The sequence below is a fragment of the Strix uralensis genome, chromosome Z (assembly GCF_047716275.1).
Source record: "Strix uralensis isolate ZFMK-TIS-50842 chromosome Z, bStrUra1, whole genome shotgun sequence".
Taxonomy (NCBI): domain Eukaryota; kingdom Metazoa; phylum Chordata; class Aves; order Strigiformes; family Strigidae; genus Strix; species Strix uralensis.
The window spans coordinates 81,822,858-81,839,312 of NC_134012.1; the positions used below are offsets into that span (position 1 = coordinate 81,822,858).

At 39.1% G+C, this 16,455-nt stretch overlaps 1 protein-coding gene across 2 annotated transcripts in view; it reads left to right on the forward strand.

Moving 5' to 3' along the window:
• The window catches only part of IL6ST (interleukin 6 cytokine family signal transducer), a 35,745-nt gene extending 19,682 nt beyond the window's left edge, over positions 1–16,063 (forward strand). Inside the window, exons 8-16 of one of the 2 annotated variants that reach the window (XM_074855471.1) lie at positions 293–375; positions 1,462–1,681; positions 2,777–2,953; positions 3,653–3,754; positions 4,281–4,427; positions 5,338–5,478; positions 7,569–7,665; positions 9,033–9,114; positions 9,949–16,063. In XM_074855471.1, the coding sequence (XP_074711572.1) occupies positions 293–375; positions 1,462–1,681; positions 2,777–2,953; positions 3,653–3,754; positions 4,281–4,427; positions 5,338–5,478; positions 7,569–7,665; positions 9,033–9,114; positions 9,949–10,674 (1,775 nt within the window). In that variant the 3' untranslated portion in view covers positions 10,675–16,063. Of the gene's footprint in view, positions 1–292; positions 376–1,461; positions 1,682–2,776; positions 2,954–3,652; positions 3,755–4,280; positions 4,428–5,337; positions 5,479–7,568; positions 7,666–9,032; positions 9,115–9,388; positions 9,591–9,948 lie in introns of those variants that run through there. The other variant, XM_074855472.1, reaches the window with a different exon arrangement.
• Positions 16,064–16,455: the final 392 nt, after the last annotated feature.

Sequence of the window (16,455 nt, forward strand, 5' to 3'; positions counted from 1 at the left end):
ACTGTCATCGTAAGCCTGTTGTTGCAGATGGTCAGCATGGTGACTCTCAGTTATATTGAAACTGTACACTTAAAGCAGAACTGGTGTTTTGCTTATCCCTTCAGGAAGTCTTTCCATGCATGTGTTCCACTTAATATACCAAGTCTTATTTTCTTTGAGGAACTAAGGAAACACTGCTTGTACATGCTTTTATTAAAAAAAAAAGCAGTAAGCATCTAATGATAGTCAGTTTATGAATTCAAACAGATTAAATAAAAATATTTCTACTATTAACTGTTGTTTCTTTCATCAGAGCCATCTAAAGGACCACCTATATGGAGGAGCATTGCTGCATGTCACTCACCAGCTTTCTGGACTGTGCATCTGATGTGGAAGGTAAAGCAACATGATAAGTTGCAGGAATTGAGCATTCTTTTAAAAACATGATTTTTTTTAAGTGGCAAAATTTACCTCACAAACTTGAGTAGGTAGCTGGGACAGTACTGGTTATATTGATAGGAGAAATTACTTTAGTAGTACTATTAAAATAAATAGTTATGAAAAATTAAAAGTACAGATGTAAAAGCTGTCAGTTAACTGACACATATCTGTGATCCAGTGTATACAGAATCCACTTTCAGATTCCTGGCTTGCTGTCCTGAAGCAGTCTGTGGAATTAGAAACTTTCACTTGGAACAAAGTAAACCTTCATGTTATGCCTTCTGCTGTATCCTGAAACTTCTGTAACACTGTCTGGACAGGGATACTCCAGCTGCAAAATCCATCAAGCCTAGGGAAATTCCAGAGGCCAGACTTATTAAATACAGCACTGCATGTTTGCATGCAGTAGTCTGCTGTGTCTAGTTGCCTGATTAGTCCCAAGCTGAGAAAGTGAATGCAATTACGGTCAGTCCCCATCTCCTGCTTTCTTTTGGTCTGTGAACTTTGTCACATTTGATCTAGCTGTCTCTTTATTATTACTTTCTCCCTATTACTACATGGCTTGTGTGAAGTTACATGTATATTGATGCAGCATCATTTTCTTATGTAACTCATATGCCACATGCCAATTCTGACATTATTTAGCTTAGAATTGGAAAACTGGTGTTACTTTACAGTTTCAACAATTTTCTCTTAAGTTACAGTTAACAGAAAACTATGTTACAGAAAAACATAGTATTTTTCTGTGTTATTAGATAACACAGAAACAGTATTTTTTCCACGTATAATAAAACTAAACTGGCTGTTTTGCATTTGTGTTCTTATGTCACTGTGTTGTAAAGTCACATAAACGAGAAATAGTTCTGGACGTTACTGCTTCACAGAAATGGAACACAGGTTATTTGCATTTTCCTTAAATATGCAGCTGTTTGGTCTATGTAACTTGTCTTGCTCTCAGATTTTTAAATTGTGCATCAAAGACATTAAAGGTGAAGTCACGTTTGTTCAGTATCAGTCTAATCAAAGATTTGTTTCTAACAGGCATTGGAGCCGTTTGAAGCCAATGGAGTAATCTTCCAGTATGAAGTAACTGTCAGATCTAAATCACCTCTCTCCAGTCTAGCAGAGAAATACAATGTTAATACCACCAACCTTACCTTAAAGCTGCCAAATGGAACTTATGAAGTGACTGTGATTGCCCATAACAGAGTTGGGGCATCCCCTCCATCAGTTTTACTTATCCCAGCAAGTAATTCAAAAGGTTAGTGTCCTAGTAATGTTGCTTTCAAATGCATCTGCATGGCTTTTGTTATAAATCTTTAGTATTGCAAAATGGTAGCTTTTTACATGGACACATAATTAAAGTATTACTGAATGTATCTACAGTCTTACGCCTTATAATTATACTACCATTTGTAAACTAGGGAGTGTGCGAATTTATGTATTCACAGGTTCATGTGAAGCTGTGGCTGCTATTTTGCTGTTCTTTTTGATCCTTGGAGCTACTGTGCAGTATATTACCTGTTGTTTTGTTCTTAACATAGCAGGCGTTTTTATTTTCTTTTTTAAAAAATGAAAGGGTTGGGGAAGCAAGCATCCTTTACTTCATGTATGTACCATCTTACCATTGTTCTCCTTCTGCTTTCGATCTCCTCCCTGCCCCTTTTTTGTTCTTGTCCCAGTCTCACTCTCCCACATTTTCAATATCTTTCCTGGTTGCTTTGTTACCTGCTTCCACTGTTCCCTACTGTTCATGTTCCTTTTTATTATGTTCCTTTCATTGCTCAGTAGTAGTAACTACAGGCTGTGGTTTCTCCTTACTTCCAGCCTCCTCTTAGACAATCCAAACACTACCAGGACAGGAAGCAAAAAATAAGTATATGGACAGATGCTGCTTTTAATGTAAACACCAAGGGAGAACCACAGGTTCTAAAACTATTAGGTGAACTAATTCAAACACAGTAGCAGTGCAGCCAGAAGTACTTGGTAAGGTACATGAGTGTGAGGATTAGAATGGGAATTTAGAAGTGTCTCAAGGTTTGATTTCTCTCTGAAATAGAACCTTTCTTTTGCAAGCAACGTAATGTCTCTTTACTAAGTCAGCTTACTGTGTTCGAGAACAGAGAAGCTGAGTCTAATTTCCAGTTTTTAAACAGCCTAATACTACTTATTTTGGATCTCTGATATAAAGATTCAGATGTAAGCTTCCAGAGTTTAGAAAATTACTTAGGTTCTGTAAAATTGTCACTATTACAATAACCAAAAAGTATCCGTGTTTGAAAAACTAGCTATTATTATGAATATCTAGTGGAGAAATTGTCAATATATATCACTTTTCTGTTTTCTTTCATCACAGCTCCTGTGAAGAGTGTTAGAACACTACCTAAAGATGGCAAGTTGTGGGTAGGGTGGACTGCTCCTAACAGTTATGTTCTTAAATATGTGATTGAATGGTGTCTGGTGTCCAACAGCTCAGACTGCATCATAGAATGGCAGAATGAACCAGGAAATGTTCAAGGAACATACTTAAAAGGTATTTAGCTTATAAGTTTACAAATACTTTGTAGAACACTCTAAAGACCTATTAAGTATTCTCAAAGTGAGGAACGTCCTCTTGCTGACTAGAATTGTGTTGTAGAACAGTATCCTGGGATAACGACAAGAGTTTCTCTTAGTTTATCGTGTCAAAGTATCTGTATATTTTTGGCAAGTACAAAACTGTATCTTGTATTTTGAAACTTTTATTATGTAACAGCAAGGGTTTTATCTGCATTTTATTTTTAGTCTTCTCGTTCTTGGAAACCATTAAAATAGTGAGAAGGCTGAGTTCCTTCAAAATCAAATTCTCTGATCCCTCTTTCAGTTCAAACAATGGAACTTGATCAGCTTTACAGTTCTTTTCAGATTATGATCAGTAGCTTAGATCAATAAATTTGGGGTTCAGTGCTGCAGACAAAGGCTTTTTATTTAAAATAAATCAGAAAAAAACATATTTGTATGAAGTCTCTTTATTAAATTCAACATTTGAATGTGAACCATTATATTGTTACTGTAGCTAATATTTTAGAGCAGTATGTCAATAAGCTCTGTGAAAAATAGTCAGCTGCACTAGGTGCAAGTGCATCTAATGATAAACAGCCAAAACCCAGAACCCTGTATCTGAAGTGAATGAGAAGGATGGTGAGGAATTTGACTGTCTGTGAAACAACACATTTTAAATTCCCTTTATTAGGTGATATAAAGCCATTCAAGTGTTACTTGATAACTGTGTACCCTCTATACGCTGATGGTCAGGGAAGTGGACAGTCTGTGAAGGCTTATCTTCAGCAGGATCGTAAGTACAAAATACTCATCTTGGAGCACATAAACTGACTTTCTTGACTAAACATAATGAGACCTTTGCTTTAATGTGACTGTGTAATGAAAATTGCTCCTGCTCTTGAGGGTCATCTGATATAATTCATCTTGTCCCTTCTATTAACATCCATTCTGCTTATTAACAGTATTTAGGAGTTAAACAGATATCTGTGACTGGCTCTTCCCATTTTTCCAACCTTTATCAGGTAGTTTGGCATGAGTTTTTATGTTATCAGTATAGTAATTTCTGTGCTGATTTATTTTAAATTGCAAGCACGAAGCCAAGACTAGTTAACTTCAATTGGTCTGATTACTGTCTTTCATATCTTTTTTTTCCTGGAAGTTTCTCTTTTAAAGTTGTCTGAAAATAGTGCTTTGCAGATGAGTTAGTCCAGCTATTCCATTGAAGTTCTTATGCAGTAGCAATTCAGTGCTCATTAATACACTGCTGCTCTGGATGTGAGGGTGCCCAACAGAAACTGTTCTTCATCTCCCCATTACAGGTCCTTCAAAGGGACCAACTGTTCAGACCAAAAAAGTAGGAAAAGCTGAAGCTGTTCTGACATGGAACCATCTCACAGTGGATGAACAAAATGGATTTATCAGAAGTTACACCATATTTTACAAAACTGTCGATGGAAACGAAACAGGTAACAGAAAGCAGAGAAGTGCTTTGTGGTATTGAGTATTCCATCTGTCTCCTTCCTAATACATGTTCCTGGAAAACAAGATACATAATCGAGCATGGATGCCAGTCTGTTCTGATGACATCAGGCTGATGTCTGAGGCATAGCTCTCCTCCATACTGAACATAAAAAGTCCCTAACAAAGAATTCACACCATGCGGTCTGTGTATAACAGGGTACTGAGTTTAGTTTATGAAAGCTGATTTGTGGGTATTGTGTTTCCATCTTTCTTTCTAAATACAGGATGAGTTGGTATAGCAAGACTGTTCAAGATGTAAAGGAGTTGACTGCATTTACCTATGATAAAGCCTTAAAAAAGGGGGGGATTTTTAATCCTCCTGGAAGTCTAGATCAATATATTACTGGTATAAAACATCTTGTTTGAAGTGCATTTTAGTCCACAGTAATGTGTATGACCTGCAGGCTTTTAACAGAGAGCTAGACCTATCAAAAGTTTTCTTTTTAGATTTGCTTAAATTGGAAGTGCCTACCCTACTTGTAATTTCTAGTTAACCATGGTTTTTTCTGGTTAGCCATGTAGTCTGCTTATTAGAGACCTTTAGGCCTTAACTTTACTACTAGCTTAGTTTTTAGCTGCATTCTGAGGGAAAAAGAACCCCAGGAAATTAACATGTAAAATATCATCAAGAAAGAGACTAAATTCAAACACTTGAGCAGAAAAAAACCCAAATTTCAGCATTTCTTGTACAAGTTTGTAAGTTTGTGGTCTTTCTGTGTACTGTATGTTCCATACAGCCATGCGTTCTACTAAAACTTCTTGCACATCTGAAGACATGATGTTCTAATGTTACTGTGTTTGTGGAGATGTAATAAATTGTGCAGAAAACTAGTATAAATTTTTTCCTCTCTTTAGCTGTGACAGTGGATCCTTCCAAGACAGAGTATACCCTTTCTTCTCTAACCAGTGACACACTGTATACTGTGCGGATGATGGCATACACAGATGAAGGAGGCAGGAGTGGCCCTGATTTTACATTTACTACACAAAAATTTGGTAAGGAAGAGCAGCACAATTAGTAGAAATAGGAAGTAATGTTACAGCAGTATAACAAGGCTCTGTGCAAGATCTGATTGGAGGGGAAGGTGCTTTTATTCTTCTGATTGTACAGAGGACAAGCTGTCCTCTGCAGGTCTCCTGGATTGTTCTTTTATGTTGGCAAACATGGTGGTTTTGGATGTTTTGTGTATACTTTAGGTTGCAGTATTCTTTTGCCCCAACTTTGTGTAAAGTCATTAGGACAGTGCCTTTGTCATCTGTTCTGGTGTCTGATAGCTCCTACCCTGGTCTCAAAGAGTACAGAGTCTTTTTTTTAATCTGAAGGTAGGTTGGCCTCTATTATCCTGATACAGGTGTCCTGAGAAGATGCAGAGGTGTGCTGGGATCTTGATCTGCTAATCTAGGTGCCAGTCAGCACATGCCATTCTTAAAACCCTTCCTCAGCTTCTGCATTCTCATTCATACCACTATTAGTTTGCTACAGTTCTCTGCAGAGACTCATTTTGAATAATTAAATGTATTGTATGCTCAGCTTCCTATTTGTAATGGTAAAAGCAACAGCATTAACCGAACTTAGTTGTGCAAAGCACTTTAGATTTAGCAGGTTTTTATATTTTTTTGCTGTATAGTGTTGCTCTTCCCTAAGCATTCTGTAAGGTTTAATTAAGAATTCGGTTTGTGTGGCAGGGTTTTAGTAGCAAGGGAGGGGCTACAGAGGTGACTCCTGTGGGAAGCTGCTGGACACTTCCCCATCTCCAAGTCAAACCCACCTCTGGCCAAGGCCAAGTCAATCAACAATGGTGGTAGCACCTCTGTGGTAACATATTTAAGAGGGGAAAAGCTGCAGTGGAGAGAGGAGTGAGATATGAGAGGAACAACTCTGCAGACACCAAGGTCAGTGGAGAAGGAGGGGGCAGGAGTTGCTCCAGGCATTGGAGCAGAGATTCCCCTGCAGCCCCTGGTGCAGCCCATGGTGAGGTAGGCTGTGCTGCTGCAGCCCATGGAGGTCCACGGGGGAGCAGATCTCCACCTGCAGCCCCTGGAGGACCCCACTCAGAACAGGTGGATGTGTCCAAAGAACAGTGTGATTCCATGGGAAGCCTGTGCTGGAGCAGTCTGTTCCTGAAGGACTGCATCCTGTGGAAGGGACCCACACTGGAGCAGTTTGTGCAGGACTGTGTCCTGTGGGAAGGAACCCCATGCTGGAGCAGGGGAAGAGTGTGAGGAGTCCTCCCCTTGAGGAGGAAGAAGCAGCAGAGACAATGGGTAATGAACTGACCACAACCCCCATTCCCTGTCCCCTGTGCTGCTGGGGAGGGAGGAGGTCGAGAAATTGGGAGCAAAGCTGAGTCTAGGAAAAGGGAGGGGTGGGGGCAAGAAGTTCTTAAGATTTGGGTTTATGTCTTATTGTCCTACTCTCATTTGATTGGTAACAAATTAAATTGATGTTGAGTCTGTTTTGCCTGTGACCATAATTGTTGAGTGAGCCCTCCCTGTTGTTGTCTCAACCCAAGAGCCTTTTGTTATACTTCCTCTGCCCCATCCCACCACAGGGAGGAGTAAGCAAGTGGCAGTGTGGTGCTTAGGCTGACTGGGCCCAAACCATGGCAATGTGTATAACATTGGAAGAAATAAATAACAGTAATGCAACCTTAAGTGTTTGCAGGCAAAGGATATTTTCATGTGCAGAATAAACTGATGGATGACTAGTGACATTACTTATTTGAATGTGATATTGTTACGGCAACCAGTAGGCCACTGAAACACCTGGACCAGACATGAATTCACATAGATGTTATTGTCATATCTGCTCAGACTGTAAAGTTACTTACTCCATCAGTATTACAGCTTCTAAAGCAATCTGTGTTTTTTATTGATGCAAGGCATTAGATTGTTGCAACAGTTTTTCATGTTTTTACCGACAGGTTATTTTTATATAGTGAAAAGATGCATTGGAAGGTGAAGCTTAAAACTGAGTGCTGCAGCTGTATTCAGTTCCAGATTCTCCTTGTCCCTTTGGGAATGTGTGCTGCTGCTTTCCTTAGATGCCAAAATGGGCTATAACTGTTTCTCTTTGTTTTCTTCAGGGAAAGGAGAAATTGAAGCCATAGTTGTACCTGTGTGTCTAGCATTCCTGTTGATTGTGCTCCTTGGAGTTTTGTTCTGCTTCAACAAACGTGACTTGTAAGTATAAATGAGGTTTTTCTCTTATACTTATGATATTTCTGGGCATAACAGGTGGCCATAATGCAATACAAACAAGTAAATAATCTACAGTTAGATCAGAAAAAGAAGGTAAAAGATGCATACATTGATTGGTGTATTTCTTGTTTTCCTTGAGAAGTCAGGGCCTCTTTTGATACTAATTTCTTACTGTTAACTATTGACATGCAAACTAAATGTTCCATGACTCAGTCCTGCGAGGAAATTGCTGCTTTTCTTGCTAGATTTGGTCAGGATTAGGTTTGTTAGGTTTTGATCAGGATATACTGTCTGTGGTGTTTTCTTAGTCATCATATGAGAGTGGAATGATGGTCTCTAGTTTGTGAAGCACAGAAGATCTGTTTTCTGGCTGTATTTGAGCTATTTAATTTTACAGTGTTAGCAAGCTTTACAGCCAAAAAAAGTAGGCAGACATCTTATTTACCTGCTTTGCATAACCTCAGTCAAACTGTGTGTCTGTTTACTATCTGCTGGGAAACATCCTGCCTCCTCCTGCTCCCTCTACCCCAGAGATCTTGTCTGTGGCTTTAGCTGAGAGCTTACTGCTGAAGTGTTTTCCCTGGTAAGGAGTATCACCTCTCCCATGTCCCCATTGAACTATCTTTAATTTCTAATTAAAGATGGCATTTTGTGCTCTTTTCCTTCTGACCTCCCTGCTGCTCCTAAAATCTGTTCTTAATCAGTTGAAAAGCCCATCTTGCAATGTTCTTCAGAGTTCTACTACAGAGGATCTGTTGTTGAGCCTGTTTATAAGAGAGCAGGAGAGATACATCCGTTTCAAAGTTAGATTGGTTGGGGGTGATTTCTCTACAGAAACTTTTATTGTTAAGTAACAGTTGTTACATTCTTAGAGTTTAGAGTTACAAAAGACCAAGCAAGTTTTTCTTCAAATACTTTCACTTTATTTTTAGCTGTGAAGCTGGCTTAGATTTTGACAGCTGTGGTATTCATCGTTATTTTAAATAAGCAACAGTGTATTTTTATACTGACCTGCATCATAAACTTTAGATAAATAATTGCTCTGTAGATTCTAGAGTGCTGTAAATTTGAAAATCCCTCACTAACTGTTACATTTATTGATTTGCTTTGTGTTGGATGGCTATATCTAATGTGTGAAAGAGTCACAAGTGCAGTGCTGTGTTTTGCTAAGTAGTACAGCTTCATACAAAGATGTAAAGAAGTGCAGGAAGAATTCCTATTTGGAAATAAATACTCTTGCAAAATTGCTGTGTAAGGGAGTGGTGTTCTGGATTATGCAGTACTTGCTATCAACATAGGAATTTGGGAAGTTCATCTTGTAATGTTACTCTGTTTTTAATCCTTTACAGAATTAAAAAGCATATCTGGCCTATTGTCCCTGATCCATCCAAGAGTAACATTGCTCAGTGGTCTCCTCAAGTTCCAGCTAAGGTAATGCTCATCTTTATAAACTATATAAGCCATATAAACATCTCAGACTAGCCAGTGGGAGTCTTCTGTCTTCTAGCACACATGGATTTCAAGGGAAAAAAACCCAGTGTTAAGTTTCATGACATTGCGATTATGATATGGTTAGAAAACTTTATTGTATCAATAGATTAGAAATGCATGGCCCTTAGCACAAGTTCACAGCATAGAGCATTGTGAATTATATTCAGTTTACCAGTTGGAAGGGTCATGTCCTAATTATGTTACTCATTTACAGGAAATCAGGATTAAGTAAACAGTATTCATGATTCCCATTCTTAAAACCCTGAAGTGACTTGTTTGCACAGTTATGTCATGAATGAGAGAGAAAGTTCTAAGAGTTCCTCATGGATGAGGAGATGGCAGCAAGATTTCTGCCCCATGTGGGGTGAATGACATAGCAAATTCTGTGCAATAAACTGTGGCTAACTTCTATAAAGAACTGCTGTGATGTTGAATACATTATTGGAAGTAATGTATGTATGGCCTCAAAGAATGTTCCTGTGCTACACAGCAAATGGTTCTATGTTTACAGCTTTAAAGAATAATTACAGTTAGAACAAAGCTTGCACACCCACTATGGTTTTAGAATAGCTGCATAATTAAGACTGTGTTTTGGGAACAAAAATACATTCTTCATTTTGTAACAGATAATTTGGACATACTGCCAAACTTAGTAAGGAGAAAACTTATATTAAGAAACTTGAAACAATTACAGAATAAAAATTCCTGTATTTAATGGGGGGTTTGATTTTTAAATAACCTTCCTCTTAGGCAACATTCATCTCTTTCTTTCAGCATAACTTTAGTTCCAAAGATCAGATGTACCCAGAAGGCAGCTTTACAGATGTAAGCGTTGTAGAAATAGAAGCTGATGACAAGAAGTCTTTTTCAGAACAAGATCTAAAACCATTTGACTTGCTTAAAAAGGAAAAAAGTACTTCAGAAGGGCACAGCAGTGGTATTGGAGGATCCTCGTGCATGTCTTCTCCTAGGCAAAGCGTCTCTGACAGCGACGAAGGTGAAACTACACAAAACACTTCAAGCACTGTACAGTATTCAACTGTAGTACTTAATGGCTACAGAGACCAAACACCTGTACAAGTCTTTTCAAGGTCTGAGTCAACTCAGCCACTACTAGATTCAGAAGAGAGATCAGAGGATCAAGCTGGAGGAGGTGACAGTACAACACAGAGGCAGCATTATTTCAAACAAAATGGTGGTCAGGATGAAACCAACACAGACAGGCCATGCTTTGAAAGAACAAAGCAAATTATTCATGCTAATGAGGGGGATCTTGTTGGATTTGCACAGTTGCAGATCTCAGGTCAGAGTTCACAGCCGTTGGGCCTTGGGCTGGAAAAAAATACCCAGGAAGCTGCTCTATCAGATGTGTTACAGGAAAGTACTGAAGGACAAACTGTGAGATCTGAAACAGTGGAAGGAAATCCAATGTTGGTTGATGAAATGCCAAAAAGTTACCTCCCGCAGACTGTGAGACAAGGGGGCTATATGCCTCAGTGAGAGAAGAGACTGGCTCTGTTTAGGCCTTCATTAGTGCCTGTTCACACTTTCTCCTGTGTTTCTGATAAATTAAGCTAGGTATTTTTATCTGAATGCAGATAGAAATATTGAAATTAAGTGACAACTAATTTGACAAAGTACAATAAGGACTGTGTGTTTGTGAAAAATTTGCAGTCCAGACCTACACTTTTATGCACTACATAAAATCTTATGTCTGGATAGCTGAACAAGCCTTTGTGCTACATTGGGGATTTTGTGTCTTGTCATAGCAGACTTACATGTGATTGAAAATGGCAAGTTTCAGTTAATCACATCAGCCAGTAGACCTCCCAGAAGAAATTGATTTGTGACAGTGTACAAGCCTAAAAAGCTGGCTGTAGTTGTTGGGAGCATCTTTGTGCAAGAGTAAGGCTGAAGCTTAGTATTCTAATGTGGAAGGATACTTGTGTCATATACTTTTCAATAGCTTGATTGACTTTCTGAATTTTGATTTGGCCCAGTGTCTCCAGTTTCCATCTCACCAGACATGCAAATCATGTTCAACCCCATTTAAAAATTATAAAAATTTAAATAGAACTTGCTATGGTGTGCTAATAAGAAAACACCGTGATTGCTTGACTCTGAATGCTACTATAGTAATTGATATTCTGCTTACATTTAGATATGCGTGCACATGAACTATATAATAATTTGGCCTAAAAATGTGCCTTGCAACTTGACGCACAGCAATTCAGTCTCGTGTTCAAAAGTTTAAAAATCCAGATGAAAACACAGATTAACAGTTAGTTAAATGTTTTGTACCCAGATCACTGATTATACCACACCTCTCTGGTCATACAAATTGCCTTTGTTTAGTAAGTGCACCTTTCCTGTATACAGCTTAAGAGGCAAGTAACAAGCTGTAAGTTTTTACTATTTTTCTAACTGCTCGGGAGAAAGGGAATATGACCTTCCTGATTGACTACAGTGATTAGTGTGCTGTAACCCCACTGCTAATGCCACAGGACCTCCTTGAAACTGAAAGTGGCAAAAACCAAAGCACTGAAGTCATTGAAACTCTCAAAAGAAAATACAAAACCTGTACCCTGAATTTGAACGTTACTGGTAGTATGTATGTATTAGCAATCATGAGCCACAAATAACACACATGGCTGTTAAAATTCCTTTTTTCTTATGTCTCACTTTTTCCCTGTTTATACAGTTTGCATTCTATTGAAGAAGATACATTTCTTGGGGACTGTCTCTACCAGGGTTTAAAGAAAAATGAAGTTACACTAAGATAAACCCCTTCTTTAATGATAACTAGAAGTTTTATGGCACTCTTGCAGATTTTTTTTAACCTTAACTTAGTCTAGTCAGGTTTCTAATCTGACACTAATAAAACCTTCATTCAAAACACTAAATACTGTGTTGTGAGAATAAAACAAGGGTTTTATTTCTCCTTCAGCAAAAGAACTATGTATTTAAGACAACGGGAAACCTTTTGTGCTGTGACCTGTGGCACTGCTGTTCTGCAAAGCACTTGCTAATGACCCTGGAAAGGCAGGTGTCAGTATCATTTCACCTTCCCCTGTCCTTGTCTGCCGGCTTGCATGGAAGGACAGGTATACATATAAATTTCATGTGTCTTCCACTTTTGTTACAAACAACTTCAATGCTAGAGTAAATTCATAAGATTGCCTCTTGAAGTCTGGACTATTTAAAAGCGATAAAGAATGCAGACTCTTTAGTATTTCAGTATTCCATACCTTTCTCACAACAGTATTTTTTTGTATCTGGGCCCTTTTAAACTAAAAGGGTGTGTTGCAGCTTACTATAACTAGACCTTTCTTCAAACCAGTCCACTTCCTTTTCTCCCTACTCCACCTCAGCACCGTCAGACTCCTTCCCAGACGGCAGAGGTATAATGAAAACTATGCTGTCATGAGACAGTGGAGACCATCTTCCATTTTTTCAAAGGTTGAAGGAGTGTTCCTTCATTAGAACACACTATTCTGGGAAAGTAATAGCAGTTTCTTTATTGGGGGATGGGTTGTCTTCTCTATGTAGGCATCTCTGTGACTGTAGAAACCCCATGTAAGAGGGAAAGTCTGCTGAGCAGTGCAGTGCCTCTTAGAACTGCCCTGCAGCCATGTGTATCTAATCCACCTCCTGCTCATCTCTGAAATATTGTGAGCCACAACCTGACGACTTACTCTGAACATTGTGTCAAAAACATATTGATGATTTCTTTCCTTTTTTTTAAAATTGTTTTTTGTGATCCAGCGATACTAACTTTTGATAGCATATGTCATATTTGAGGGACTTCAGTTATTCCTGAAGTTACTATTTGCCTTTCTGTTGTGTAAAGGGAAGGCATTTGGTTCTCAGTTGCTGTTAATTATGGACCATTTCCAACGTTAAACAGCATCAAGAGATTCTCATTTTTAAAGGTCTGTGCTAACAAGACTTCTGGCCTGTCACTTCTGGCATCTTTCTTTCTTTGTGTTTATGGGCCAGTGGTAATAAACTCACAGAATTGTACAGGAGCAGATCCTAGAGAAAATTCTGTCAGTCTGACAGTTATATTCCATCTTTCATGCTTGTGCATTTATCTAGGGCTAAAATACTCAGGACTAAGCAGGAGATACTGGTGGATGAGCAGGTTGTAGAAGCCACAATACATATAAATAACAGGTTTACAGCTTGTTCATAAACCTATGTGCCAAATATTATATCATGCAGTGTTCAGGGTTAACTTGATTTTGTACTTTGGATCATAACAATCTAATTGTATCAAACAGTTGCATACAGGTTTTTAGAGTGTCTGTAACATAATTATAGTAGTCCACTGAAATTCTCTTAACTTGGCCCTAACATAGTAATTAAAGCTTCCCTGTCCCCCCCCCCCAGTAACTGTGGTGCACTTTACAAAATAAAGGCATTATTAAAATAAAATCACACTTCACTATTGACATTTTCATGTCCATCTTGATTTCATGGACTGGAATTTTTCAGGTAGGGGTGGGAGAACAGCTGTAAAGATCTTGTTACTTTGGTGGCAGGGAAGGGAGGCTAGTAGAAATAAGTATTTTTCCTGTATTAGCATGTTTGAAACACTTCTTAAGTGCAGGCTGGCTATCTGCTCCTCTGTTTACAAGAGAAGTGAATTTATCTGTGTAGTTCTGTTAGAACAGGAGGTTGTTGAGGTTGTTCCTGGGTTGTATTGGCTCACTTTCAGGGCACTTGGTCTGGGAATATCCTCCTCCACTGAAGTGAAAGTCTGGGGATGGTTTCATATGCCCTACTGTAGTAAACTAAACTGCCTGTTAAGCCTTAACCTGACAACGCAAAGCACAGCAGAGCAAAAATTTTTCTCAACTTCATTGTGGAGTGTCTGTGACCAAGTGTGTGCCTATCTGTGCTACAGCAGCCTGGCAAAATGCTAATTACCAGGACTGGAAAAAACTTTGGTCTGGGAGGAGGAAGGAGTTTTCATGTGAAGGCTGAGTCCTGTTCTTGGGCACTGGAGAAGCCCCATGGCCTGGAATGGGGTTTGCAGCTTCAGCTTTGACTGTAACTCATGAGCACCACCAGATGGTTAAAACTCACATTAGCGTGCCCAGTATGTGGGAATCCCCACGCTGATTTAACTTCAGTAACTGAACTTGTTTAATTAGTGCCAGGTCTTGAATATCCAAGACCCATGTCAATATATGCTGCTACGGTATTGACTTCACAGTGGGATCTGAAACTCCAAAAACTGTCAAATTGTTAATAGTCAGCTCCACTCCAGGATATACCCATTTTAAATTACAATTTATGTGCATTAAATGGGACTAAATATACTGGTTTATTTTCCCTAAGACAGTTGTTGTAACTGAGATTAACTGTTATTTGGATACATTCATTTATGTTAAAAAGTTCTCCTCACTAAGACATTATGAAACTTTATTAATCCCCTGTAACCTCTTGTCTATTTGCTAGGATGGATGCATATAGCCATTTTAAAAAATTCAAAGAGTCACTTTTAATGTTACTTGGAAGCAGTCTATAACAGAAATGTTGTCTTTTGTCATGAAACACCTGTCTAGGAATTACAGCCAACCCTACAGTCTTCAGCTCAACTCTTGATCCAGAGAAGTGCAGTAAGTGGAGCTGTAAGTGCAAAAGTCTGGAGAAGGGTAAAATTATCTTGTGTTGGACTTACAAATTCCCATTTCTCTTTCTTAAAAGTGAAAGCGTCAGTTTAAAAAAAAAAAAAGGATGACGCTAAAATGCATATGTGTTTGCTTTCACTGTTGTTTTCTTTGTAGTACTTGTGCTATCTGAGCCATTCCTGAAAATGACAGCAGTGCTGACTTAATGCACAAGGATGCATTTTAAGGCCACAAGATTTGATACAAATTTAAAATTAATGACTAAGGGCCAGATCTCAACAATTCTCCACTTCCCCCTGCCCCTCTTAATTTTAATGCAGAGGGAGGGTGGGCAGTAAGTACCTCCCGGAATGCAGCTTTAGCCAGTATTTGTGTTTGTTTGCAAAGACAACCTTGAAGGGGATAAACGCAATAGTCATTCATACTCTGCAGAAGCACACTTCTGTAACAATAGATGAAAAACACGCATGGCACAACTGTTGACAGGACATCCTTCTGCTCAGACTGAAGCATCTTCTGCACCCTGCAGTGGCTGTTCTTCTTTGGGGAGTGCAGGTGGGGTTGATGAGCATTCGCTGCAGCGTTGAAACTGGTAACACCTATCGCTTTTCTTCATATCAAAGCACATTTGTTAATGGATCCAGTCAACTTGCTGTTTTTTTAACATACCAGTCTTGTTTACAGTGTCACGTATAGCCTGACACTTCAATACAGCGATGGATTGTCTAGTAACCAAGTGCTTTTATTTGGGATTAAGGAGTTTTATTTGGGGTTAAGGAGTCCTATGGTCAAGGTCACTGGTCACCGAATGTTGCTGTGCCAATACATGCATCTAGATAAGCAGATGCATGGTACACAGGGACAGACATACTAACAAGGAAAGTGCCTTGATACTGGATTGGATGGCTAGTGAATGTAAATACTAAGTCAGATTTTACTATGTACTTTAAGTATGGCTGTTTAAGCTACTGGTAATTTGAATGCCAGCTTTAAAGGGCTTGCATACTCTGGCCCAAGGTTAAACTTGTAAATTGCTGCATAAGCTGTCTCTATATAGTAATGTGTTTTAATACCAGTACACTATCTTCATTCTTTTGCAAGCTGCATGTTTATTGTCATATAAACTCTGCTTTCTACAATTCACTGGTCAGTTTTGAATGTTTTCCTCTTTGTTACCCAACTGAGCCTGAATGTTGCATTTGTCTGGTACATAATATACAAAAAGAAAACAAAATAGAATTCCATACTTACCTTGTGTGCTGGAGTTGGTGTTTTGTAAGGCTGACTTGAGTAGTAACCACAGAAGGAGAAGAGTGGGCAGTACCTAATAAGAAGTGGAGAGAGACTCCCAGATAGAGACATGACTGTGGTATGCCAGGACAAAAGACAACATAGCTGGGTATGTGGGTGAGTTCATCAGCAGGTGAACGCTCTTTAGTCCTTCCTTTGTAACTGCTCCTGTCTGTAGGTGTTGGCTGTGACTGCCTGACCTTGGCAGTGAGACAGGTCCTGGTCCAGGGCCCTGGCTGCATTCCCACTGCTGGCCATGGGCATGTCCTGTCAGGGAAGGGCTGCCTGTGCCTGCCTGCTGCTCCCTGCACTGAAGATGCCTATAGGACTGATGCTCCAGCAGGCCTGTTTA